General features: G+C 33.2%; 1 protein-coding gene across 1 annotated transcript in view; it reads left to right on the top strand.

Annotated features, from left to right (window-relative positions):
• The window catches only part of LOC129988447 (serine/threonine-protein kinase SBK1-like), an 88816-nt gene extending 64832 nt beyond the window's left edge, over nt 1-23984 (top strand). Inside the window, exons 3-6 of the mRNA XM_056096675.1 lie at nt 7190-7519; nt 12024-12316; nt 14964-15207; nt 20051-23984. Coding sequence (XP_055952650.1) covers nt 7214-7519; nt 12024-12316; nt 14964-15207; nt 20051-20254 — 1047 coding nt within the window. The 5' untranslated portion in view covers nt 7190-7213 and the 3' untranslated portion in view covers nt 20255-23984. The remainder of the gene's footprint in view (nt 1-7189; nt 7520-12023; nt 12317-14963; nt 15208-20050) is intronic.
• Nucleotides 23985-26167: the final 2183 nt, after the last annotated feature.

The following is a 26167-nucleotide window of genomic DNA, read 5'->3' as shown; positions in this document are numbered from 1 at the left end:
CATATATTAAAGAGACATCCCAAAAATCAGAATGGTCTAAATTAACAAGATTAATTTTGTGTCCTTGTTGCCAACATTGAACATCTGTATCAAATTTTACTTTCTCTTATACAAAATATAGGAAAAAATATCGAAATCATTAAAAAAATTCGAATTCGCGATTTTGGCAAATTTTCACGCTTTAGATTTCTTGAATTCGTAAAGTACATTTCTGGAAAAATTCTCTCCTCCTGCTTTGACAAAGATAATACAAAAGCACTTTCAGCTAGATGGATGAAATTTGGTATACGGACACCAAATTTATAAATTTCTACCGAATTTTGAGTAAAATACTTTCTGAGGATGTCTGTCTGTTCGAATATAAGCTAACACGATAATTACAAAATAAGGAGAGCTAGATGGATAAAATTTGGAACACGGATTTAACATCTATATCGTAGATGTATGCTAAGTGTTGAATCAAATCCAACAAGAGGTTGACCGTCTATCGATAGTTTGTACTTTTAGAAGCATATAAACACGATTACTAAATAAAAAAATGCAATAACTTAAATATATCAAATTTGGTATGCGACTTCTTGACTGTAATTGTAGTTCTGTGGGAAATTTTAATTTCAATTGGTAGGAGGAAAGATACAAAATAATTTTTTACAGAATATGCTGGAAAGGTTTATTTGGGGGAGGGGACTACTCCTGTTGGTTTTAAATCCGATAGGTCCATAGAAAGTGGAGCAAAGCTTCATTTTCTTTATTATGCTGCAAAACACAAAATGCATCGTTATGTGTTAGTATAACAAACTGTCGAGGGGAAAACAGTCCCACTGTAAAGCATTTCTACATTTTCATTCCTGATAGCATGATTGATTATTCGTTTCTCTGAAAGAAACCGTCCGGTTATTCTAAACGCCGGTTGATTGCTCAATCCTGTCTTGTTGCCGAGGGAATGTCCTTTCGATAGACGTTCTAATGACAGGTGCGACCCCGAGGAACGATCTCCACCCTTATTGATTCGCGAATTTCGAACAAAAGAACTCCCTCGTCGATTAGTGGTGCTGCAACAGATACGTCAAAAGTACCGAAGATTAATCGCTATCTCCCGAGGAATCGTCTACCCTATTTAGCTTTAACAGGTGGCGAGACTGTTGAATGGCATTTTCCGTTGATCCGAATTCAAAAGTACTTCTGATTTATGTCGATTGATGTTTACAGTTTTAATTATTTTTTTAAATATAATGAATTGCTTTTCTGTGCTACTTTTATAAAGAGCGCAAAGGCAAAATATTTTAATCGTCAAGAAATTTGACTTCAAGATTTTGACTGATCTTGTTATTTTAAACCTAAGCGAGTCCCGAAAAAATGGTCTCGAATACTGTCTGACAGAAAACTCTCTCGACCGTTTTCTTACTATCTGTCTCTGTCTAAGCACTGTAATTCAGAAACGGAACAAACTAGACGGATTTATTATATGGTCTTAACACTAAAATTGTAAATTTCTATCAAACTTTGGCCAAAAATCTATATAAAGAAAGTTTGTCTATCTGCCCATCCACATTTATCTGAACGCAGTAACTGAAAACTCTGAGAGCTATACTGATGGAATTTAGCTTATGGTTTTATCCTAAAAATCTGAGTTCGGTTTCATATTAGTAAAAGAAGCCCTCAATACGGTGAACTTATGTTTCTGATTTGTGGAAGTGCGTAAAAGTGGTAAATATGTAACTTTTTACATAACTACATAACATGTACAAAAGTGATAATAACTTCTATAACTAAAATTTGATATGTATTCTTTTCATCAATATTGCAAATGCCAATCAAATTTTAGAACTACACAATCCAGTCATATTAATGTGACCACCGCCAACTTTTGACGTCAATGTTAAATACCAATTGCAGAATGCACATGTTATCAACAAATTTGGTGGATATATAAAGTGTATTGTAGGCATTCGAAAAATATTTCAGTTCTTGCAGTCTGCAGAAACGGGGCAATTTATCCGACATTCAAAAGGTCATGATCATTAGCTATCGGGCCAAGGGTGGAAGCATTTCGAAAACGGATAATTTTATAAACTGTTCGAGGACCGCCATGGTAAAAGTATACCGTGCATGACAAAATGGTACTATCCAAAATCAGCGAAGTGACAAATGTGATGTACCACGGGCTATAGATGGCAGATGTGAACGACGGCTGCTGAGATGCGTTCGAGCGAATAGACGTGCAACCATTCAGCAACTGACCGCTCAGATGAACCAAAAGGCTACCAACAGTGTCTCCACAACGACGGTTCAGTTAGCATTGCTGCGTATGAGCCTCCGCAGCAAACGCCTAGTTAATGCACCTATGCTGACTCCTGTTCATCGGCGATGAAGGCTGGAATTTACACACCAGTACAGCAACTGGACTTCCACAGTGGAAACAGGCGACTTTTTCCGATGAATCACGTTTTATGCTCCATTGGACAGATGGACGTGAAACGTCTGAAAGTAAACACCCTGCAAAAATTGCCGGAAGAATCCAAGCTGGAGGAGGGAGAGTATGGTCTGGGGAATGTTTCGTGGTATTCTCTGGGTGCTCTCATCATTGTAGAAAGTACCATGTATCAACACAAGTATGCATCTATTCTTGTGGACCATGTTCGCCCCTACATGCGAATTGTTTTTCTTCAGGATGATGGCATCTACCAGCAGGACAATGCGATGTGTCATGAAGCTCGTCGTGTCGTGTACCTGCGTGGTTAGAAGAGCACCAACACGAGTTTACCGTATTCTCTTGGCCAGCAAATTCCCCGGACTTGAACCCAACCGAGAATCTGTGGGATCACCTCGATCGTGTTGTTCGAACCTGGATCCTCAATCGCGTAACCTAGCGCAGCTGGCCACGGCACTGGAGTTGGCATGGCTCAACATCCCAGTGAACACCTTTAGGAACCTAATAGACTCTCTCCCTGTACTGGTTCTGGATTTTAACAGGTGGTCATAATAATGTGACTAGATCCTATAGTTAGGAGATAGAAAAGTATCCAAAATTCATACATATGATTTGATTTTCTCTTTTCTCTTATACTATTCGAAAAATTCAAAAAATTCGAACTCAAGATTTTGATTAATATCTACATTTCAAAACTTCTTGAGTCAGAAAAAACACATTTTGGGAATGTGTCTGTCTGTCATCCTGTCTATACGTTTCTGAATACGATAATTCCAAGACGTGTTAAGATAGAGTATGTAATTTTTGTACATGATCTTTACATGTAATTTGTAGATTTCTACCAAGCTCTTCATTCAAAGTTTGATAGAAATCTACAAACAAGAAAATCTTAAAATCTGGAGAGTCGTCAAATCTCGAATTTGAATTTTTTATGATTGCCATACTATCTCTACACTTCATGTACAAGAAAATAAAAATGTTATCTATGCAGAAGATGTTTTGCTCAAACATATATTTGCTATGGTGTATTTTGCCATCCCTTATAACTTAGCTTCTATTCTAATGTCAAACAAGCTAAAGAATACAAGACATATTCAACTACTATGCCCCCATTTCCGTGTTTGACATTCCTCACTTTTTCTTTTCATTTCTTTGGGCTTTCTCCACACAGTTGTTCGGCTATCAGGTCCATTAGTTCGGACTGATTATTAAATTTTAATTCATTCAAAAATATGACATTTTCCGTAAACTGTTATCGATTTTGTAAAATTCAGACCGAACTTTCTGGTTCTTACGTTAATAAAAAAATTTTCTTCATTCTATTGTTCTACAGTTTCATGGTTTATTTTTATTGCAAATCTTTTTTCTAATTCTGTTGTAAATTTCAGTGCTTGGGTGCTTTCAGTTTACGGAAGTGCTTTATTCAGTTCTTGGGTATTTTTTTTTTATTTTATTCATGATAAACATTTGATTTCTAGGAGTTATCTTACGAGGAGCCCCAGATTTAAATACATTTTCCGCAGTTTCACATGGTTTTCATCAGTTTATAAATGGTTTACTTTAACAAATATGAACAGTAGTTTATTAAAATTGATTATTTATCTTTTATTTTTGTTTAGCTATAAATTCTTTCTTTTGCTGACAACAATAAATTGATACCCAAAATCACGAATTAAAAAAATCTTACTCACAGAAATCTTATTATAATCACATGTTTCTCTTAGATTTTTTATGAAATATATATTTTTTATTTTATTATTAATACGTTAAATGATAAAGTAAATGAAAAATAATAAAATAATTGAAAACCCAGTTTACTCCGTTGTAAGAGGAAAAGAAGAAATCGTGTTTAAAAATGTTTAAAATATTTGTTTTTACTTGAAAAATTATCTTTTTTTGTTGCGATTATCAAATAATTTAATTATATATTATTGCATTGCAATGTATTTTTTCATAATATTTTTAAGCAAAACAAAAATTAACTGGATAAAAAGGGTTTTCAGACACAGTTTTTAAAAATAAATCTTTCATAAAATAGTATAATTCATAATTCAGGTTGCTGCCTTTCGAGTTCTTATGTATTTTTTCCGAAAATATAATTCTAAAAATGTCCTTTCGAACAACAGTTTTCTGATCCCTTGTCGGTAAAACACTTAGCCTCCTTACAACTCTTACAAAAGTAATTTTACTCCAAATACAACATTCATAAATAGATTATAAGAATTATAGCAATAAGAATTACAGAGTGAAAAATATTTTTTTTAAGTTATCATGAAATATAAGATTATAACAATTTCAAAACCTGAAACCGGCATTGAATCTTAAAGCTACTTGCATCTAAATCTTAATTCAGAAGTCCTGTTTCCAAACGAAAATAACCTGTGACATTTATTCTTATCTCCCCTCTTCAGATCATCCACAAAGAAAACATTCTCTTCTGTCAATATTTATACTTATTATACTCTCCCAAAATGCGCTCCTCCTAAGTGTGTTTCATTGCCACACTTTAATGATTGTGAAGATAAAAAGAATAACAAAAACTAAAGATGGAACCCTTAAATTTTCCAAAACGTTGAGGAGAGGAAAGAAATACTCCGAAATGACGAGCTTGTTAGAAAGAAAAAGAAACATATTCCTCAGCTGTAAATTACCAGGGATAAGACGTTGGAATTCCAAATTCTTGGGTTCCTGTTTTTTTAAACATCTGGAGACGTTGGAGGAATCATTTTTTTTACATATAGAATATTTCTTTTCTTCTTAAAATACAGGATGAATCAAAACAAATGCATTGATTTCAAAGTTTTATTACACGACAAGTAGTGGTTGCATTTATTTCAAAGATACATGCTTCTAAAAATAATACATTCATATTTTGAATTCAAACAATATATTCAAGTTTAAAATAAGAATTGCGTTCTCCTTTTGTTAACGGCATATATCTGTACTGCAAAATTCTTGTTGTGTATAAAACTGTAAAGAATAAAGAAGAAATTATCTTATTCTTATCATTCTAATTACAAGATTTTAAGAATAATTCTTGATCTGTATTATATATTTCTTTAGAATTCTTGTTATATGGAAATATGTATCTGTATTCTTTGATTCTAATTATAAGAATAAGAATTATAGAATAATTCTTGTAAGTTTTTATTCTTATGATAGGATTATTATAGAATAATTCTATATGCCTTGCCAAAATATTACAGGCTTGTTTCTGTAGCATTGACATAGGCTTTCAAAGCATTCATGGTCTCTGCACATGGGGGCATATAGTTATACAAAATAAAAAGAAACCGTACGTATTGCGATTTGAGTAACGATGGCCAAAGCAACAGGTATCTGCGTCAATTGAGCAAACAGTCCAAAAAGGCTGTTATACATTGACTGTCCATCTATCACCGTCGATATGAAAGCGTATACTTCAGGCTTGTGTCTCCATACATTTTTCAACTTAATGCAACATTATTATTTTTGCCACCATCTACAGGTAAATTTTGAAACAACATTACTGCATGATGTATGCCGCTTAAGAAAATGAGTACATAACGAACATTTCTGAAGCTTCTTGCATTTAAAACTTGAATTTATTATTACTTGAAGTATGTATCATAAAAATAAATATTACTTCTTTGCTTCGTTCAGCTTTGAAATCAGAACATTCTTCATGACTCTTCTTTTATTTTAAGCAAAATCCATTTTATAACTCTACTATTGATATTAAATAATTCTTTGCAAATCAATGGCTTGTGTCTCTTTAAATTTTTCAAGTCAAAGACAAATTATTGTTATTTTGATATTTAAGATTTCTTTTAACGTGAAATAAATGTATACCTAAGTAATTTCAAGCTATTCATTTTGTTTCTACTTACATTCTCATTTATTATAGACATTATCTGATTCAATTAAGTAATTAGAAACCGACTATTCTTTAAAGGATTACGGTTACACAGTTATAAACTGTGTATTCGAACTGTATTTCAATTTATATTGTTTACCATCCAGAAGCAACTGCAATCCATTGCGTAACACATTGCTTAAGTTTCAGTAACAGATTTTGAAAAAAAAATGTTGCAAAAAAATTTTGGTGCAGTTTTACTAAAAAAAAAAATTGTTATCTGAAAATGTGTATCTTGGAATAATTGTTCTAATTTAAAAATCAATAGTTTATCGAATTTATGAGCAAGTTAATATTAACTGACGGATTCAGTTATGATCCTAATTCAATGGGACTCTGGACCTAAATATTTGAAAATTCAAATATTGAAAGGGCATAGGGTCATAGAAAAGCAGGCAGCTTTATTGCATGAATTCTGATTCTGTTGAAAGACTTGGGTACAGACCGTCTTGGCATTTTTGTACAGACGAGCTTTTAATCTGCAGATATTTCAGATAGAGATACTTTCTATCCAATTGCGTTTTCGATTATTTGTCGATATCAAATCTGATTGCATACAATGTCAATAAGATATTCCATGACTTTAGAATTTTATCATGTGTATCTGTGACGTTGTAAGAATCCAAATTTTTCTGGAAAGTAAGATGATTCTAATAACGGACATGAATTCGAAAGAAATATCGTTAGCATTTATAGATACCTAGAACAATTTCATATAATATTAGTGACATATTCCTTGATTTTTGCACTTTAACGTTTGCACATGTGAAGTTGTAAGATTCTATATTCTTCTGGACAGAAAGTTGAACTCTCTAGAGTTATAAATTCGAAAGAAATATAAATCATTATCCACTATTTTTCAGGATGCATCGTCCTCCTCTGTAATCATGTCGTCGAAGCGCCTGTGCAGCATCCATAAGATCCGCGAGCTCCAGTTGCCGCTGATCGAGATCCAGGATCAGTACGAGGTGATCAAGGAGATTGGCTCAGGGGACTATGGCAAAGTGATGCTGGCCGTGCACCGGGATACTGAATCCCAGGTGGCACTCAAGGCCGTCCCCAAGATCACAACTCCACTCAAGGACTTTCTCATCGAGTTCCACTACAGCTACTTCCTCTCGCCCCACAACAACATACTCGACACTTATGACGTCGCCTTCGAGACCATAGAACATTATGTCTTCGCCCAAGAGGTGAGTTTAGTTAGATTAATGGTCCATTTTAAAGATTGATTTAAGATCTGTTTTGAAGTAAGACATCGTAATTATCAACTATGTCAGTTGATTCTTTCATAATAGATTATATGTCCCATGTTAGATGTTAGATTTCTGAATCGATGATAGATGAATGTTCCATGATAGATTTGTGAATCGAAGATAGATAATTGTTCCTTGATAGATGATAAATTTGTGAATCAATGATACATGATTGTTCCATGTTAGGTGATAGATTTGTAAATCGATGATAGATGATTGTTCCATGTTAGATGCTAGATTTGTGAATCGATGATAGATAATTGTTTTGTTCCTTAATATATGGTAGAATTCAGATGCCAATGGCGGTTTGTAAGTAATTTTTCAGTCAGTAAATTCACATTTCTCATAAAAAAAGAGAAGATTTTATAATTTAAAAATATATCAGGCGTAATGATTGAAATTCGATTTCTGATTTCATCATCAAAATTATTGATCTTTGGCAAAACTTGGAACAAAGTCATGAAAGGTTGGAGTGACTGTCGATTTATCTGTTTATGAAACTGCGATAGCTTAAAAACAGAACATGCTAGATAAAAAAAATATTTAACATATGGTTTTGGTATTATAATTTTAAATCTAGTGTCAAGTTGTTCAAAACACCAATCGATTTATTACTCAATAGTTTGAAGGAAAGAGTTCAAAATATTTTCTGGATTTTTTAGGAGCGCCAGAGGCTAATTGTAACAGAGATAAGTTGTAACACGTACACTATACCTCGGATTTTAAAATTATTAATCAGAATTTTTGATAATTTTTTTACTAAGATGGGTACACCGAAATACCGATGGTATTGAGTATATCGATATACTCTAAGATGACTCATGGGGAAGGAGGTAGGGAGAAGTTGTGAATCCTATGCTACGTCTGAGTTAAAAGGGAGGAAAAAATATTTCGTAAATTTTGATTTAAGGTATGTTTATTGATAGTTTTTAAAGATGTTTTTTGTATTTCATTTGTATATATTTTAAATTTAAAAGAAAACTGCTTTCATCTTTTCTCCCTGATCGCCATATTCTTTTATAAATCAATAAGTATGTTCAAAACTATGTGATGAAGGAAATTGTTACAGATGACAACATCTTAGGTTTACCTTCAGTTGTGTTTGATTCATCTTCTTAGACATTGTGCTTTAAATATTAAACGCGCATCTTCATAGGTCAGTTCTCTCCCTAAGGTTACATCTCTGAAAGGGTCTGATAGAATACCACTTCATAAAAAAAGATAAATAAAGATAACCTTATTCCACCTTCTTAATAAAGAAGCAATGAAAAAAAAGAAAACGACAATATAAATAATAACAAATGAAAACACGAAGAGAAAATAAGAGAAAAAGGACACCTGAAAAATATCCAAAAAAGAAAACAAAAGAAAACGGAATAGCTGATTTCCCTAAAACTTTTTTGCTCCAGTAAAGATTTTACCCTCTTCCTCTGCATAAAATTACCTATTTCAAGTAAAGCGAAAAATGCTTTGTATGTTATTGGCGAAAAATTTAGAACCTTGGCTTGATTCTAGCATTTTTGTTTAACCTATCGCGTGAATATATATTTTGAACCACTTTTTTTTTCGACCGATTAAAAGGAAAATTTGATACAGCTTTACAGCTTTAGTCATAAGAACACTTATTAAATTTCATTGGTTTAAGTAGTTGCGTTTATGTGCGTGAAAACATTACAAATACATAAACGGTTAACCCTTTGACAAATTTAATTCAAACTCTGTTAATAGTTTATATTTTAGATCCTAAATCTGTTTATCAAATTCTATCCATCTAGCTCTTTACGTTTTGTAGCTGTCGAGTTTACTTGTGCTCGAGCAGCAAAATTGATAGACTTCTTTTGAATGAAATTTGCTCAAAATTTAATAAAAAATTGCAAATTTGGTCTCAAGTACATAAACCGAATTTATACCGTCTACTCAACGTGTTTTTGAATTATCATATTCACGAATTCAGAGACGTTGAAATGCATCAAAATTTTGAGCTCGAATTTTTTGAAGATCACAATAGTGTCTCTATTCTTCGTATACGAGAAAGTGAAGAAAAATAATGTGGAAGAGAATTTTTGAACTAGCATACATATTTTTAAAAAACATTTGCCTTTAATTTTGCGGAGATGCACACAGCAACTCTGAAAATATATTATAGTGCAGGATGATTTAAAGGAATAGCTCGGCTTTGTAGGTAAAAGAAAACAAAATAAAGTACTGCCTTGTTGTTCATCGGAAATAAAATATAACAATTTAAATTCAGCAGAGTTGTATGGTTCAATATGACCTCCCCCCGCCCCAGAAATACGAAGGATATCGAAACGGTCGATAACGTAGACACAATTTTCTCTGTATGCCTAGTGTGAAGCTTTGAAAAGATTTGCATTTTATGGAGATTTTTTTTCCTTTGTGACTACGTAAGAGAGCAGATGTTTGTTCCCCCTTTACTAACTGACGCTGATAAACTGAAGAAATGTATATTTGCAGGCTTTGAAAGCATTACATCTGAGATGCTGAAACAAGATGGGGTAAATTGTGTCGCTGTAATATAATTAGTATTTTTGGAGGTGCTTATAGTAAAAACTTAAAAGCGTTCAATTTAAATTTTCAAGTGTTTTTTTTTTCTTTTTGTAGTTTCCGAAGAACAACATGGGTTATACTTTAATTTATTTTATTTTGATAGTCTTGTAAAGTTAGGATATTCATTTATAACCACCTTGTATTATCATTTCGTTATGAAGCAACGTTCAAAACCAACACATTTAGCCTACAACGAATCCGCTTACACAGCGTTTCAGTGTCGAAATCGGACTTCAAACTAAAAACACATTATAAAACGATCACCGAGGCCTCCAATTCTAAAAAGAAGAATTAGTTCAATGCCCAATTTGAAAAATGTTGGTACAATACATATACGATAGAAAACAGGCTATCATTTGCTTGCGTTAACTGCATCGCTAATGCTGACAGACTTATAATGTTTGGTTACATAATTTTAGTTTTATATTACTGTAAACCTTTTCTTATCACTATTAGTATACCAATAGATAGTAATTACCAAATATCCTGATTTTTTAATTAATAAAACAATGGTAGGGAAAGTGATTTAAATATTTTTGTTTTTACTGTTATGACTAGATTCTTAAATGAAACAAACTGCAACAGCCTACAATTTTTGAAAAAATATTTCTGCTGCTAAAATCAAAAAATATAATGAAAGAATGCTTAAGCTATAAAAAAATAGTTATAATCAAAGAAATATAAATACAGCTTGAAATATAACCGTTTTCTCCAAAATTTTTACAGATAGTCCCAATCTCTCCCGAATGTCTGTAGTTATATGCACAAAGCGCGTCGGATTGTAAAAGATTCTATAATGTATGAACTAAAACACTGCAGGTCTTTTTAGCAACTATATTAATGGATTTCGAACATATTGTGGCTCGACTACCATTGATCAAAGAACAGGATACGACTGCCAGACTGAATGCACTGTATATTGGAATAGAGTAACCACTGTCCATAAATAAAACAAGTTGGAGGAGAAAATTCCTAAGAGCTAATTTATAAAAATTAAATGCAGTTTTCATCCTACAATATGAAGTTGATTTGTAAAAACTACGTTTACATCGGATTTTTTTTTTTATTTGTAACTGTACAAATGGTCGTAATTAGAATCGTCGTAGCTATTCCAAAATGATTATCCATTTAAGCCTAAACCCTTTTTCCTATACACTGGAAAATCCTGTCAATAATGCTTCGTTCAGTGGTTGTGGGGTGGTCGGCTATACACACAGGAAATTCAGTATTTTATTGCTCAAATTATAGCAAGGAACTCTATATGAAACTTGAGTGCAAAGTATATTTGGTATTTGACAAGCAAAGCTTAAGGGCCTGTAACCTTGATGGAGGTGAAGGCCCAAAATGTTCTCTAGAGTTCAAATCTTGGACTTTGCAATGCTCAGTAAATGCTATGTAGAGGCTCAGCGTCATGCTCAAGAAACCATTGTTGAATAGTTCCTTTAAAAGAATGAGTATGAGACCTACAAGTATGCATACAAAACTTGTCATAAGCGGAGTGAAAACTCCAACATTGCAGAACAATTGCGATGCCCAAAAGAGTTTGTGTAATCTTTGTGCAGGCACTTTTCAGAAAGAGCTGAGATTTAAATGACCAGTCAGTAGAACATTTTCCTTACACGTCCTCCAGATACTCAGTAGAATTTACTGGTTCCAGCTAATTTTGCATAAATTCTCTTTGCACAAATGTTCATAAATTTCTAATCATTTATTTTCCTGTATTTTCAATAAAAGTTTTCATCATTCCACATAATTGAATTGTTTATTATGCTTCCCATCAATTCATTTCATCGATATATCCTTTCTCAGATTTTATGCATGGAAGAGTTTTTGTGATACAAAATCTGTTTTATCAATGCTTTCTTTGCAACAGGTGGCTCCTTATGGTGATGTGTGGCAAGCGATTGAACGCACTGGCGGACTGGATGAGTCAGACCTGAAGACAGTGGTGCGCCAGATCACATCCGCCCTCGAATTCATGCACAGCAAGGGCTTGGTTCACCGGGACATGCGAGCGGAGAATATGCTCATTTTCAGCGAAGATTTTTCACGAATCAAGCTAACAGATTTTGGACTGACGCGTAGAACGGATACGCTGGTCAAGAAGAGGACGAGGTCGCTGCCTACCTGCCCACCTGAAATATGGGAGGCCGTGCACCTAGAAGGGTTAGTGCTGGTTTGAATTTTGATTTTGAAATGGATACCTTTTGCTTTCTCTTTTTGCTAGAAAATAAATGGTATCCATAGAAAAAGTGTCAATAAAAGTAAAAAAGTAAGCATAGAGAAAGATTGTAATCTACAAAAAAAATTCGAAATCACAACTTTGATGAATCTTCATATTTCGGACCTCTTTGAATTCGAAAAACATATTTTTAGCTTTATGTCTCTCTGAACCACCGGGGGGGGGCACCTCGCAATGAGGATGAGATGCTTCCGGCATGGCGATTGCATCTCGCCACCCTGGAGGGTACACAAATAGGTGGAGGATCTGACTCCTCTCATCGATGACGGGACGTACTTCCTTCGGGGAGGGTTGTACCGTGGTCGGTGATGGCCCTTAGGACTCAACCACAGTTACCGCCAGTGTTGCTGTTGCAGCGGTCTGGTCATTCAGTCTTATGGTTTAAATCCGTGTGCCTTCGTGGCGGGTCGGAGAGTCAGTTGATTGACTTTATGTCTCTCTGAATGCAATAGCTCAAACACGCAAATTAGTTAGACGGATTAAATTTGGTATATAGACTTTACTCCAAATTTGTAGATTTGTAGATTTACACGAAATCGTGAACGAAATCCGTTCAGAAGAAATCTTCCTGTCCGGCAGTATAAGTACAAGTGAACTCGAGAACATAAAGAGCTGGGCAGATGAACTTTCGTAGACAAATTTGGCATTTGAAATTTGGATTCTTATCAAGTTTTAAATTAAATCTTTCAAAGTGTTGACCACCTGTCCACATATTTTAGCATAAAGATAAATTGGATAACATTTCACTACTGGCATATGAGGGCATTCTCGGCCTTTTAAAGGTTCACAATTTTATGCAGTATGGATAAAACCGGTATTGGAAAATATGAAAGCTTCAAGGAGACCATTCCCACTGTTACGATTTAAGTACATGATTATAAAAATATTTGTAATTGTAGAACTGATATTGAGGATTCGTATAGTGATATTATGGTCCAACTAAAATCTTGGATTTAATAAAATATAGATTCTGTGCCTTGTGAACATCCTCATTGCTTATGTTGGGCACATTGGCATGCGTTTTGTTCTATATAGAATTAGAGCTGCTTTGAATTTGTGCCCTTTTATTTCACTGGAAGAAAGGACTATTTGATCATTATTGGAAGAGATATACACCGTCTGTGGTTAGCAAAAGAAAAAACATGTGTTAACAAACTTTCCGAAAAGAGGATCATTTGTTATTCCTGAGATATTTTGAACAGAGCACTCTCTATTGTGATCGCAGCTTTTGAGTGACCTGTTATAAAATAATGATGATGTTATGATGCTCAGTGGCAGAGAAGTAATTAAGTGCAATGGCCTTTGTTTCTAGTGTGAATAGAAATTCGCTTACACGGCGGGAGTCTTCAGAGAATGAATAGAATGATGAACTGTGGCACTCTAGGAAATGCGATTAAGCACTTTACGATCTGGAGGGTACTCAGCGAATACCGCTGTTACTCAAACACGCGATTTCTTTTCATTTAACAGGATCTTTAAAAATATTGGACCTCCTCATGGCAATTGTATATGTTTTCCTTAGTTTTATTGTAATTATATATTTGTTTTATATTTAATATTTAAGAATATTCGTGTAATTAAAATCTTGCCTTCAATATCAAAATTTATTATACCTTTTATATTTTACCTACATTCTTGGCTTTCAAATGTAATGCGTACTGGACGTTACAAAACTTGAAACAAAGTTTACAAATCCATTACTAGTAAATAAATTAACACAGAATTTTAGATTAGTTACATTAACGTTCTGTTTTAAAGCAACTCTAGGGCTATTTGGGGATGAACTTCGTAATTTTGAGCTACGGTCAGATGGCAAAGACTACACTTGAGCTGGCACCCCCTCTCCAAACTCCACACCATACCAACGGGACCACGTTTGGCCCTGACAGATTTAACGTGCACCAGACCCAACTACATGACGATTCTTCGGTGGAATTGAGTGTCGAACCTAAAATCCCCAGATTTCGAAGCCGAGATCTTACCACCGAACCACCGCTGCCTACGAATTTAGAAAGGAATAATTTGCACAGAAAAGATAGAAATGAAATTGGATGTTTGGGTCATAAAGTCTGAATTTATTGAGTTATCCCGCTGGTGTGGTGTGGAAGTTTGGAGAGGGTGCGCCAACTCAAGTGTCGTCCTCGCCATCTGACCGCAGCTCAAAATTTCGAGGTCCGCCCCAAAATAGTCCTAATGTTGCTTTAAAACAGGACGTTAATATAACTAAACTAAACTAAACTGAATTTATCGGTCCATATTTGGTCCAGATGTTTCTGCAATTAATGGAATGATACGCTACATAAGATACGATATTTGACGAAGTAACAGTTTACCGATAACCAGCGTACGTCTTATCTTCAAGAGATTAGCTGTCAGATGAAGAATTATACTTTTCGAAGCCTTTCTGATGGTATGTCATAACATAAGCAACAAATTATTAAGTTCTTTCATCTGAAAGCAGGGATCTTAAATTCGTTCCTGGATTCACAGGAGACCCTCTTGCATATTAAAACTTAGAATGTCTATGATATCTTTTTCCCCTTCGTATTAAGCGATGTTTTTCATTCGCAGGTACACGGTGGAGATTGGCTCAGACGTGTGGCAGATGGGCATGTTCCTCTTCGCCGGCTTGCTCGCTCGCTTTCCTTGGGAGAAAGCGGACATCACGGATCCTCGTTTCTCAGAATTCGTCCAGTGGCAGAAACGGAAGATCACGCGAACACCCAAGGACTTCCGCAGGTTCACACCTCGTCTCCACAGGCTCATCCGCCGCCTCATGGATCCGAAACCCTCCAAGCGCTATGAGATCAAGGAGGTAAGCATTCTGGCAGGTCTAACACATGTTCTTCTCGTACCATTTTCTGACGTCATCAATCGGACTGATTCGTCACTGCGTGTGCAAATGTCTCGGTGGAGTATTCAAAGATAAAGTGGTATCAAACAGCAGTTGGGGGCTGGAAACAAAATTGTAACAAGTTTGTAGCTCAACAATTACTTGTAGAGAAAGCGAGGAAAATTTTCGGAAACACGGATTAATTCTATCAATAGAGGAAGGCCGAAAATACCCGTCCAATGATGCTAGAAGTTGCCTGGATGTCATTGTCAAATCTCTTCCCCAAGAGACGCCCGCCCCGATGGATTTGGAGAACAAGGAGACTTTTTAAGAATACTCAAAAGATGATCGAATATATATTTGCTTAATAATTTTCAGCTAAGGATATCCCTTTTTATAACAACCCCTTAAGAACACGGAATATTGAGTTGTTTTTTTGGGGGGGGGGGTGAGAGATGGGAAATTTCTCTTATTTCTGAAAGTGGAACTCTGGTGTTTTAGTATTCTGAAGTATCTAAACTAAAATTTTGTTAGGAACGAGAGGGTTAATATACATCCCTTAATGAAGTATTTCTCGTCTGTGAATGAGACGAAAGAAAATGAAAATCCGTTTATTCTTCTACGGATTTCTCTGGTCTAAATTAATACGCTGCGGGTAAAAATCATTAGGCTACAGCAGCAACTCTCGGTTCTTATGGAATTGTTGGAATTCAAGGGCCTGTGGGTGATGATTTTAGGAAGATTACAATAAATAGTGAGTGCCCGAATATTGGCAAGTGGATCCTTTTCTTCATAGCCAAACACCATCTCATCTTTCACTATAAGAGAAATATCAATTATGTGACAAGTATAAATTAACAAAAAGTTTAGAAAAAAAATAATAAATATTATTCTGATCCGAAAATTTAATCAGTAGTTATCTTCAAGCAGGGATGCAAACCAGGGATGTTCATGTGTATAAATGTTCTCTTCATGTCCCAAAAATTCCATGAAACTGAGATTCCGAACAAGAGTTGTTTTTGCTTTAATCCCTCTTGTATTCAACTCCAATTGAAATCAAGTCCAAGAGATCGGGAAAGAGGGGCAAGGACCCCTGAATACCAGAGGGCAGAAGTCTGACTTAAGCTCATGTGAAGATGAAACTCACCTCTTTTTTACAGGGGGGGGGGGGATCTTTCACACACCTCACCGATAGAACACACAATAAAGAGCAACACTGCCCAAACCAGGATTCTGACCCAGGACGGCCAGGTCACGGGAAGGACGCGTTACCCCTAGGCCAGGGCACCGAGTTAACATTATATAAAAAAGAACAAGAATTAATACTTAATTAAATAAAAATATAAATACAGTAGTAATAATAATTAAAATAGTTAAATACAAAAATCTATAATTATAGTTTTTAATTATTTTTTATTGTCCAATGCATGTATGTCTGTTTTGCTTTAACGTTATCTTAAATTGTTTATTGAATATTTGTTCTAAGGGCTCATTATATTCATCCCTCGATTCATAGTACATCTCGTGAAAGCACGTATTTCACAATCTTTTAAACAGTTTTATCAATTTTTAGATTCGAATTTTAGATTTAATTAGATGCATCTCTTCAGGCTGCGTTGCAAGTACATGTGAACAATGAAACATCCTGTAAAAATCTTGAATTATCTTTAAATCTTGAATAAATCCTCTTGCTCTCAGGCTTCCTAACTGACATCTCCAATTATCATGGCATATATTTTATGTGGAAATTTGAACCGTTTAAAGCAGTTCCAAAATGCAATTTTAATTAGTCTCAGTGTAGTGAGACTTATTTAAATTTAACTTTAATAACAAATTATTTTTTATTCGTTAGTTAATTTATATATACAGCAGATTTTACTGCAAATACTCAATTTAATGGACACCTTAATTAGCAGTCAGTAATATTCTTGAATTTTTTTTCCTTCTTTATCTTGTTACATTTCTAATAGATAGCTGTAAGTAGTTTAGTTAATAAAAAGATACAAATGTTGGATATTTTATATTCATATTATACAGCCAATTTCTAATATAATAGCTAGTTTTAAAAAAATGTCCCAAAATAAATTGCAGTTTTACGGTTTTTCGATTTTATGGGTATTCTTTTGTCAAAATTAATCCGTTAATTTTGTGTTAACTTTTATTTAACTACAATTTAAGTCGCATTTATGAGTAAATTGTCAAAAGAAAGCAGTTTAGAATCGAAGATAATCTGCAAATGAATAAAAGAAGTTTGTAAACATTGAAAAAATCCTGGATATAGTTACGAAAATGATAACGTAGTGGCCCAAAATTTCTACTACATAACACATCTTTCTACGATATAACACACACATAAGATGTATAAAAAAACCTTAAATGTGAAATTAAGTTTATTACGACAAACATTTTTTGCATATTAATATATGGCAACAAATGACAGATTTAGGTCTAAATGTTGAGACAGATACGAAAGAAAACGAACATTTACCTGACAGTATCATTAATATTTTTTTCAACATGTCTTGCAAGTATTAATCTACCTTGAGTCCCTAGCTGTAATACAAGTCTGGAGGTGTCACGATATAATTTGTATACATTTTATATCATTTATGTTCAAGTCTTCGTCTTTTGAATATTCATTGTGGCTAAATGTTTAAAAAAATATCTGGCATCTTTGATATTGAATTCTTGTCTTTAAAACATTGGGGGAGCATATATTGAATACAAATAATGGATTCATCAAAAAAGATATGCAAGATGAAAAAGGATAGAATTAAGGCATTATTTTATGCTTCGTTTCGTGTCTCTTTCGAGATGTGGAAGGAGATTTATCTTAGGAAAGTGGAAAGTTTTGCACGAAAAAAAAAAAAAACACGTTTTTTTATTTTTATACAAAAAGTAAAAAAACGTTTTTTTGTTTTTGTTTTTGCTTTTTAATACAATAAAATAGGGAGTAATTCACCGATTCCGGAATGTGTTATATGTGTGTGAATGCATTAGGTTTCAAAACTCGTAAACTCATAAATTAACTTTTAAAAATGTAAACAACTGTCGGATAAAAATATATACATATTTTGTATTTTTTTCCCCAAACATGGTTTGTCACAAATTTGTAGACGCACAACAAAATTCCTTCATTGCACAAATAAGAAATTATATGTTATAATATTTGTAAGTATTATGTATGTATTAAATTTATTTTTATTTATTTTTGGGTAGTAATTTTTTTAAAGCTATTAATAATAATAAGGGGCCTTCCAAGCCATATTAAAAGGAAACTCCCAACTCACCCAAGATATCACCCTTCTCTTAAACGAAATAACTAAGGCCCAAAGAACCTGCATTCTCCAATGGATTCCGGCACACGTCGATATCGAGAGAAATGAGAAAGCTGATATCCTGGCAAAGGAGGCCCGAGAAAATCCTGAACTTTCTTACCCTGACTGATGCTGATGCAATAGCCAGCCGCAGACTACTTCCTTCTTCTTTTCAGAAGCACTCCATCCCTGCCCTAAATCTTGATCGTACTATATCCACAACCATTGCTAGATTGAGGACTAAATACTTCAGGGAAATGAAAATATCTTCCGATGGCCGTCGAAGCTACAGAAGTTGTCCTCACTGCATTGATACTGAACTCTCCCCCGACCCTATCCTTGATTGCCCGGCCATTTTGGCGAAGCTCTTCAAGATCCATCTCGATTCACCGCATCAACTCCTCTACTCTACTGAGGTTATTGATGTGGCCAAAGCCGTTTTAGACACTTTTGGACAGATCTAATCTTATTGCACTACTGGACAAGACAGCAACAACAACAATAATAATAAAATATATATTATTTATTTTTTAATTATATGATGCTTAATATGCTTTAATTTATTCTAAGTTCATTAAATGAAAATAATTTCACTGTGATAATTGAAAGTTTATCCACATATAATGCTGACTGAGAAATGATTTTATTCAGAATTGTTTTTTACTGATCCTACTGATTTGAGCTTATAAATTTGTAGATTACTTAATCACAGCACATTTCATTTTACTATTAAATAGGAGTACCTCATGTAATATTTGGTAATAAAAAAAATTATTTTTTTCTATATATACTAGGATTTAATCAGTTATAATTACATTTAGAAAAAATATCATTGTTTTTTTTAATCCTAATTTCAGCTATTTTCTTTATCGAGAAAGAAATCTCTTAGTTCCTCAGTTACACAAATGCATTCATGTGCAGAAAAATTATTGTTGTAGTGTACTTTTTTTCTCTTAAGATCATAACAGAACTCTATATGAAGCGATTTAAATTACTTTATTAATTGGAAAAATCCAGAATTCGTATTACGGGCGGGTGTGTTTGCATAAAATCACAACTAATTTACCCAATTGTGGTAGAAAGGCAAAAGCGTCTTGTCATTCATGGCACGAAAAGATGCTGCTGTAACAGAATCACCAACGACATGCTCTACACGTCATCAGGCAATTATCACAGAAGTAAGACGTTTCTAACCTGTCATTTGAAACTATTTGCTGCAACTCAATTCACAGGAGCACGGTCTTTGGTCGAAAGTTAATCCATTTTGAAGATATAAATATTTTTCCGATTTTTCCGAAGATTGGTTTGTGTGGCCTCATGTGGAGTTAACAGTGGATTGTTTTGGCACACGCGCGGCAGTGAATTTTTTACCATCGCAAGTGGTTAAGGAAGTTTACTTTTAGAATATACAATTATATTATTTCAAATGAATTGCATTCGATTTGTGGATTGAATTTTGACATTTTGTTTTTTCTCATGTGTAACAAATATTATATTGTTCCATGCAGGTGTACAAGTACCTCAACGACAAGTGGTTGATTTGTCGAAGTCCGCGGGCGACGACGACGGTCTCGAAATCCGAAGCGGCTGACGCAGCGCAGCACGCCGAGAATCTCGGACAGATGCTAACCACTCTAACCGTCACTCGGACCACAGAGCGTCGGGTCAGCGAATGGGTCCAGTCCAACTTCGACTCTGACAGTGATACATAGACTGCTCGCATACGGGTTACCAGTAGGCGTAGAGATATCAGGACAAGGATCAGCGTCCAGTGTTAAAAGTTGGATTATAGTAAAGCCGAAAAATTTTCAAAGAACCTGTAAAGAAATAAATAGTTTCATTTTGGAAATTTAAAATTGAAGCAAGAATTCTGTATAATAATGAGTTTTTAAAAAAAAATAATCAGCTTTGGACGAATTCACTAACCAAAGAGAATAATCAAGTGGTTTCCTAAACTTAAACAAAAAAGGCTTGTAGATATGAGTTTTAAAAAAAATGCATGATTGCAAGGACTTGAAAAATGGAAAGCAAATTTTTATGAAATTTTCTGCACTTGACTTTTGAAAATAGATGGACAATTTCTATATCTCTTTTTTTCATAATGATACTTCCTCTATTCTTTTATGGTATAAGGCGTCATTGAAAAGAAATATTTGTGTAGTGTTTCACTGACAGAAACAAAGGAAGTGAACTGAAGAAAAGAACATGTGGCTTGTAATCTTTCTCTCTTTTTGCATCTTTGAACAATGTCCACTCTTACATGAAATAGAAATCAAGTCAATCTCTAAAATGTTTAATGCTTGATATTTTTATGATAACAATAATCCTCTGGCGCTAAAGAAGTTTCTTCTAAAGAACATCAAATGGTCAAGAGCCAAATTTGTATAATAATCCTTATTGAATCGTCTTGTCTTTGATAATGGATTGTAGAAGATTTTGAATTTATTTTGCCTGTTCTTCCTCATATTTAAAAAAAATATTATTTAAATTATCAATATACCCATTGTTGATTATTTATAATGAGACAGATGTTCTAAAACGTTCTTTTGGGGATCGTCAGAGATATTAAAACAATACCTTTTTTCTGTGGCTTTCAGACAGGTACTGACCAATAAATTAAAAACCTTAGTTCAACATTTTAATGATTTTTTTACACTGAATCACAGCATTAGACATGACATTAGACATGAATGGCTCACCATAAGAGAGTGAGGCACCTTTAAGTGCAGAAAATACCTTGATTTCAGCAAAGCTTAAATACCTCTGAGCAGAATAGTAGCGAAAATTATAGTCGGATGCGTCTTTCCAACATTTCTCAACGTACTGTTTTGATCCGGACTTTACGAATGGCATGGACAAATGCAATACTCAAGAACTAGTTGTGATTATATGCAACTCGTATATTCCAAGTGAATTTATATACTTTTTGCCAATTAGTTACATTTGCGTGATAGTTTGTAGGTTCTTAATTCATTGGTAGTACCTGTATCTTTCTAGCAAATTGCTTCAAACTGTTTGTACCTTTATCATCTTTATGTGGCATTATTGAATTTAAAAATTTATATATCGACAGAAGGTTTCCAATTTGAGTTCTAACTATCAACTTTAAAATAAATTTCCTTACATGACCTTCATTATTTTCCAGAAACGTTCAGTGTATTATTTATTTTATATTCAAGTTGTGGAATTAAAAAAAATATGTATAAAATAAGAGTTTCGACTTTAGTTAGCAGTATCAACACGGCAGTCCAACTTTTACATTTTTTCTCTGTGTTCTAGAAGAATTCCACAGAAACATGGCGCCTTTTCGATGATTGTTCGTCGGAATCTATAATATGCGAATTTCAATCAATCAATCAAAAACTTCGTTATTTTCTAGGACTTCACGAATTTATTTTAGTGAGAATGGAATAGTTGTTATTTTTCTTATAAGAATACGATTTTAACATCTAGTTGGGTGAAAAAACTTTTTAAAGAGCTTCCGGTGTTTGTCATATATTGCTGTCTGGAACGAACGATATCTAATATGAAATCTGTGGAATATGTTCTCGTCTGAAAAAAAAACTCATTTTTCAGGAACTGCGACTGTGCAATACATATTGTGCCGAGAAGCCTTGAACTAATGTGGATATGCGTGTTTTCAACTTAATGAAATATTAGTGCAAGTATTTGTCTCTCACATGAAGCTTTCAGAAATTATTTTGGTTTTCGCAGATGGTATGTGTGCACAATTGAAAATTTTTTAATTAAACATAATGTAATAATGATGAGGACAATTTGTTATTCAGAATTTTTTCAAAAATCGTGTTTTTTATTGTAACGTAATTAGAAATCTTATTTCTAACAATTTAAGTTGTTTTTTGTCTTTGTTTTTTAGTGTCAACTTACCTCCTTGAAACTATATTGACAAACAGTATACTTTATTATTCTTTGTATTTAATGGCTGATTAAAAACGGGCCATTAAAACGTTTTTACGTATTCTTAATTTGTTTGAATATATCTGCATCGAATGAGTGATAAGTCGGGATAGAATCTGAAAGATAGATGCCAATTTAATTAAACTAAATTCACCATTAAACACTTGTAAATACCATTTAAGTAGAGTTATCTGGAAAATTTCGCCAATTTTTTTATTTCCAATTTGTAAAATCCTTCTCTAACAAAAAAAAACTTTTTGCATTCACCCTTTATTCTCAAGCTCCTGTTATATTAATGAAGTGGGAAAAGCGAGATTTTGAAATTTTCTGGTAGTAATTTCTAAAACTATTATCGCACAAAAATGTCTTGAATCGATTTAAAAGTTATGAATTATTTTTAATGTAACCAAGCTAATTTTTCCACATTTTTTTCTTAATTTTTTTGCATAATTTGCAGTAACTTCCAATGTTAAAAGACAATGAATGTACATACTGTTTATATTTCCTCATTCTTTAATAATATATTCCCGAAATTTTGTTATTTAAATTTATTATATTCTATTTTTGTGGAATTAAACCAATTCCTGTAAAATATTAGGGAATTAATGCTGTGTGATTGTACTTGCTATTTTTTTTAAATTTTGGACATTTTTCAATCTAGTTAACACTGTATCGGGCGTGTGCATATAATATAAATTAAATGTGCCCCACCCATTTTAAGAAAGTGCATTTACATCACCGTGTAAGACAATATTCTCATTAAATATTAGATCCTAGTTTTAATTTTAGATACTCGATTTCAAAGTTTTGTATAAAGAATTTGATTTTTAGTTTAGTTGTAGGTTTTAAGCAAGTTCGTACTTACATAGAGTAGATCTCTAAGAGCATTACTTTCATAATTCTACTCAAATTTCTATCCCAGTTTGGAGTTCAAAAACACTTCATTCGAAGAACCATGGATATCAAGTTATACATAAGAGATTTAATTGAAATCACATACAAACAATATTCCAAGAGCTAAATTCAATTATTCAGCTTGTCGCTAAAAACGGCTATTAGTTAATATAACATTTATACCTCAAATTTGGCAAATTGTCAATAAACTGATCAATTAATTTTAAATTTATATGATTTTTTAATCATTCCCTTCAAAGAATTTAAGACATACACATGACGTACAAAATTTTCTGCATCCACGTGATTTTGGAAGCCCTGTCGATGAGCACACGCACCATCTGAAGAAACTCTACTTCTGAGAGCGATTATGTCTGGTATATACCTCTACTGAAATGCTACTTCTCCTGAGAAAAATTATGTCTGAAATGTATTCCTCTGCAAAAACGCTGCTTCCACTGAGAACGATTATGTCTGAAGTGAACCCCACTGCAGGAACGCTACTTTTTCTGAGAGTAATTATGTCTGATGTGTATTCCTTTACAAAAACGCTGCTTCTACTGAGAGCGATTATGTCTGAAGTGTATACAGTACAAAATGTGTTGAATAAAGAACTGCTTTTGAAATTTTCTCATTCTCTGAGTTTGAAATGTAATATTCCAAAATTTTCCGATGCATGGGACAAACGAAAAAAAAAATCTAATTTTTATGGAAATGCATGAAAATTTTAAAATTTTATTTAATTGAAGGTAGGTGCAAGAAATAACATGCTGTTTTGATAGTGTGTATGTGTGTGTATGTAAGTGTTGTGTGTGTGTGTGTGTGTGTGTGTGTGTGGGGGCTTGTGCGTGTGCGTGTGTGTACATATAACGAAGTATATAGTCTTCATACATGACCATACAAAAAAAATGCATGATAAAATAAAATTGCTTTATTTCCATTTAGATGTTTTTAAATATCTAACAGGCAGATCTTTTAAATATCAAACATGGCTGTCGATTAGGATTACTTTTATTTTATCTGAAATGTTTTCATAGATTTCTAATATATAGGCAACAAATCAATATGCATGGAAATTTAAAAGAAATCAAGTAACGTTCTGTTAACTGTAAAACGGTTAATTGGAACAGTTTAAAATGTTCGTACCACGATTTGTTTATATTTGACTGTTGCCATTCGACTGCAAATAATAAGAGAGACTTCCTATTCAAGCATATTAGCTTTTGTTTTGTAGATATAGATAGTTAAAATGATTGATTTATCGGCGGTATATTAAATTAGTTGTAACAAAAATCAGTGAGTTGAGATCTGCTGATTCATCATATTCTCATATCACAGAGAAATTAGAGATTATTGCTAATAATTCCTTTAAGCCATTTTTTTTCTGTAAACGGATCATTACTTTTTATCCGATTTTGGCAAAGAGTTTTGATTTGAATGTTGGGGAATATTATTATTAGAGAGGATATCATGCAAGGAAACAAAGGTTAGAAAGATAGAGAATTGCTCGAGGGACGGAAAGACAAAGCAAAAGACATAAATCATATCTTAGATATAGTTAGCAAGATAATAACCTGTCTAGGTGATCACGTTTTGATACTAACTTATCTAGACGACCACATCTTCTAATCATTGGTAATCAAGTTTCATGAGTGAAAAGTATTATGGATGTAAATAACACGGAAAATAATTTAAAAATATAAGCTGTTAAAATAATGATCATTATTGGAGAGACGGGGTGCTCTGTGTTCCTAGATTTAATATCATTTCTCATATAAAAAATTGTTCTAAATGCATCAAAAATATGTTTTATTATATTAAAAGATTGATCCTAATTACCTCAGAATGAAACTCCGAAAACAAAAAAGAATTTTTGAAAAATAATTTTAAAAAATTATTTAATATTTATGATACTCATTTTCATTTCTGAATACGATTGTTTATTTATTTATTTTTTTATTATTTTTTTGCATCTGTATAACTATCAATTACTGGGACTGATCTCTTCAAAATTCTCGTACATTTTTTAATAAAGGTGAATTTCTGTTTTAGATACATTCTTCAACAAACGATTAAAGCCAAAATTTGACACTGAATTACATTTGGATCACAAAATCACATAGGAATTTTGATATGTTTAAGTCATTGTGCTTTTCAGTTATTATGCTTATATGCTTCTGAAAGTATACGCTGACTGACAGTCAACCTTTTGTCGGATTTGGCTGAAAAGCTGATAGATGTCTGCACTCTAGACATTAAATCTTTGTATTGAGTTTTATCCATCTAGATCTTCGCTTTGTAGTTAACATGTTAAATTATCTTCGAACAACTGGACAGACAGAATTTCTCTGAATAGATTTAGCTCAAAACTTGATAGAAATCTGGAAAGGCATTGAGTTTTTAAGTTATCTCGTTTATATTCTTCTGAAAGTACAGACCAATGGACATTCAGCCACTTGTTGGAATTGACTCAAAATTTGATAAGTTTCTACAATATAAATATTAAACTGGTGTACCAAATTTTATCCATCCAGCTCTCTTCGTTAAATAAATTTTGCTCAAAATTTGATATAAATCTACAAATTTGGTGTAAAACCCACACACTATATTTTATCCATCTAGCTCAAAACGTTTTTGAGTTATCTTTGTCCCAAACAGACGAAGAGACGGACTGACGAGTGCTTTCCAAAAATGTGTTTTTAAATAAGTCTAAAGCGTAAAAATTCCTCAAAATTTAGAGGTTGCATTTTTTTTTTTTTTTTTTTTTTTTACTGACAGTACTTTCTGTACACTTTGTACAAGAGAAAGTATAA

Source organism: Argiope bruennichi, chromosome 10, assembly GCF_947563725.1.
Source record: "Argiope bruennichi chromosome 10, qqArgBrue1.1, whole genome shotgun sequence".
In the NCBI taxonomy this organism is placed as follows: Eukaryota; Metazoa; Arthropoda; class Arachnida; order Araneae; family Araneidae; genus Argiope; species Argiope bruennichi.
Note: the sequence above shows the minus strand (reverse complement) of the source record. Positions and strands in the feature narration are given on the sequence as shown.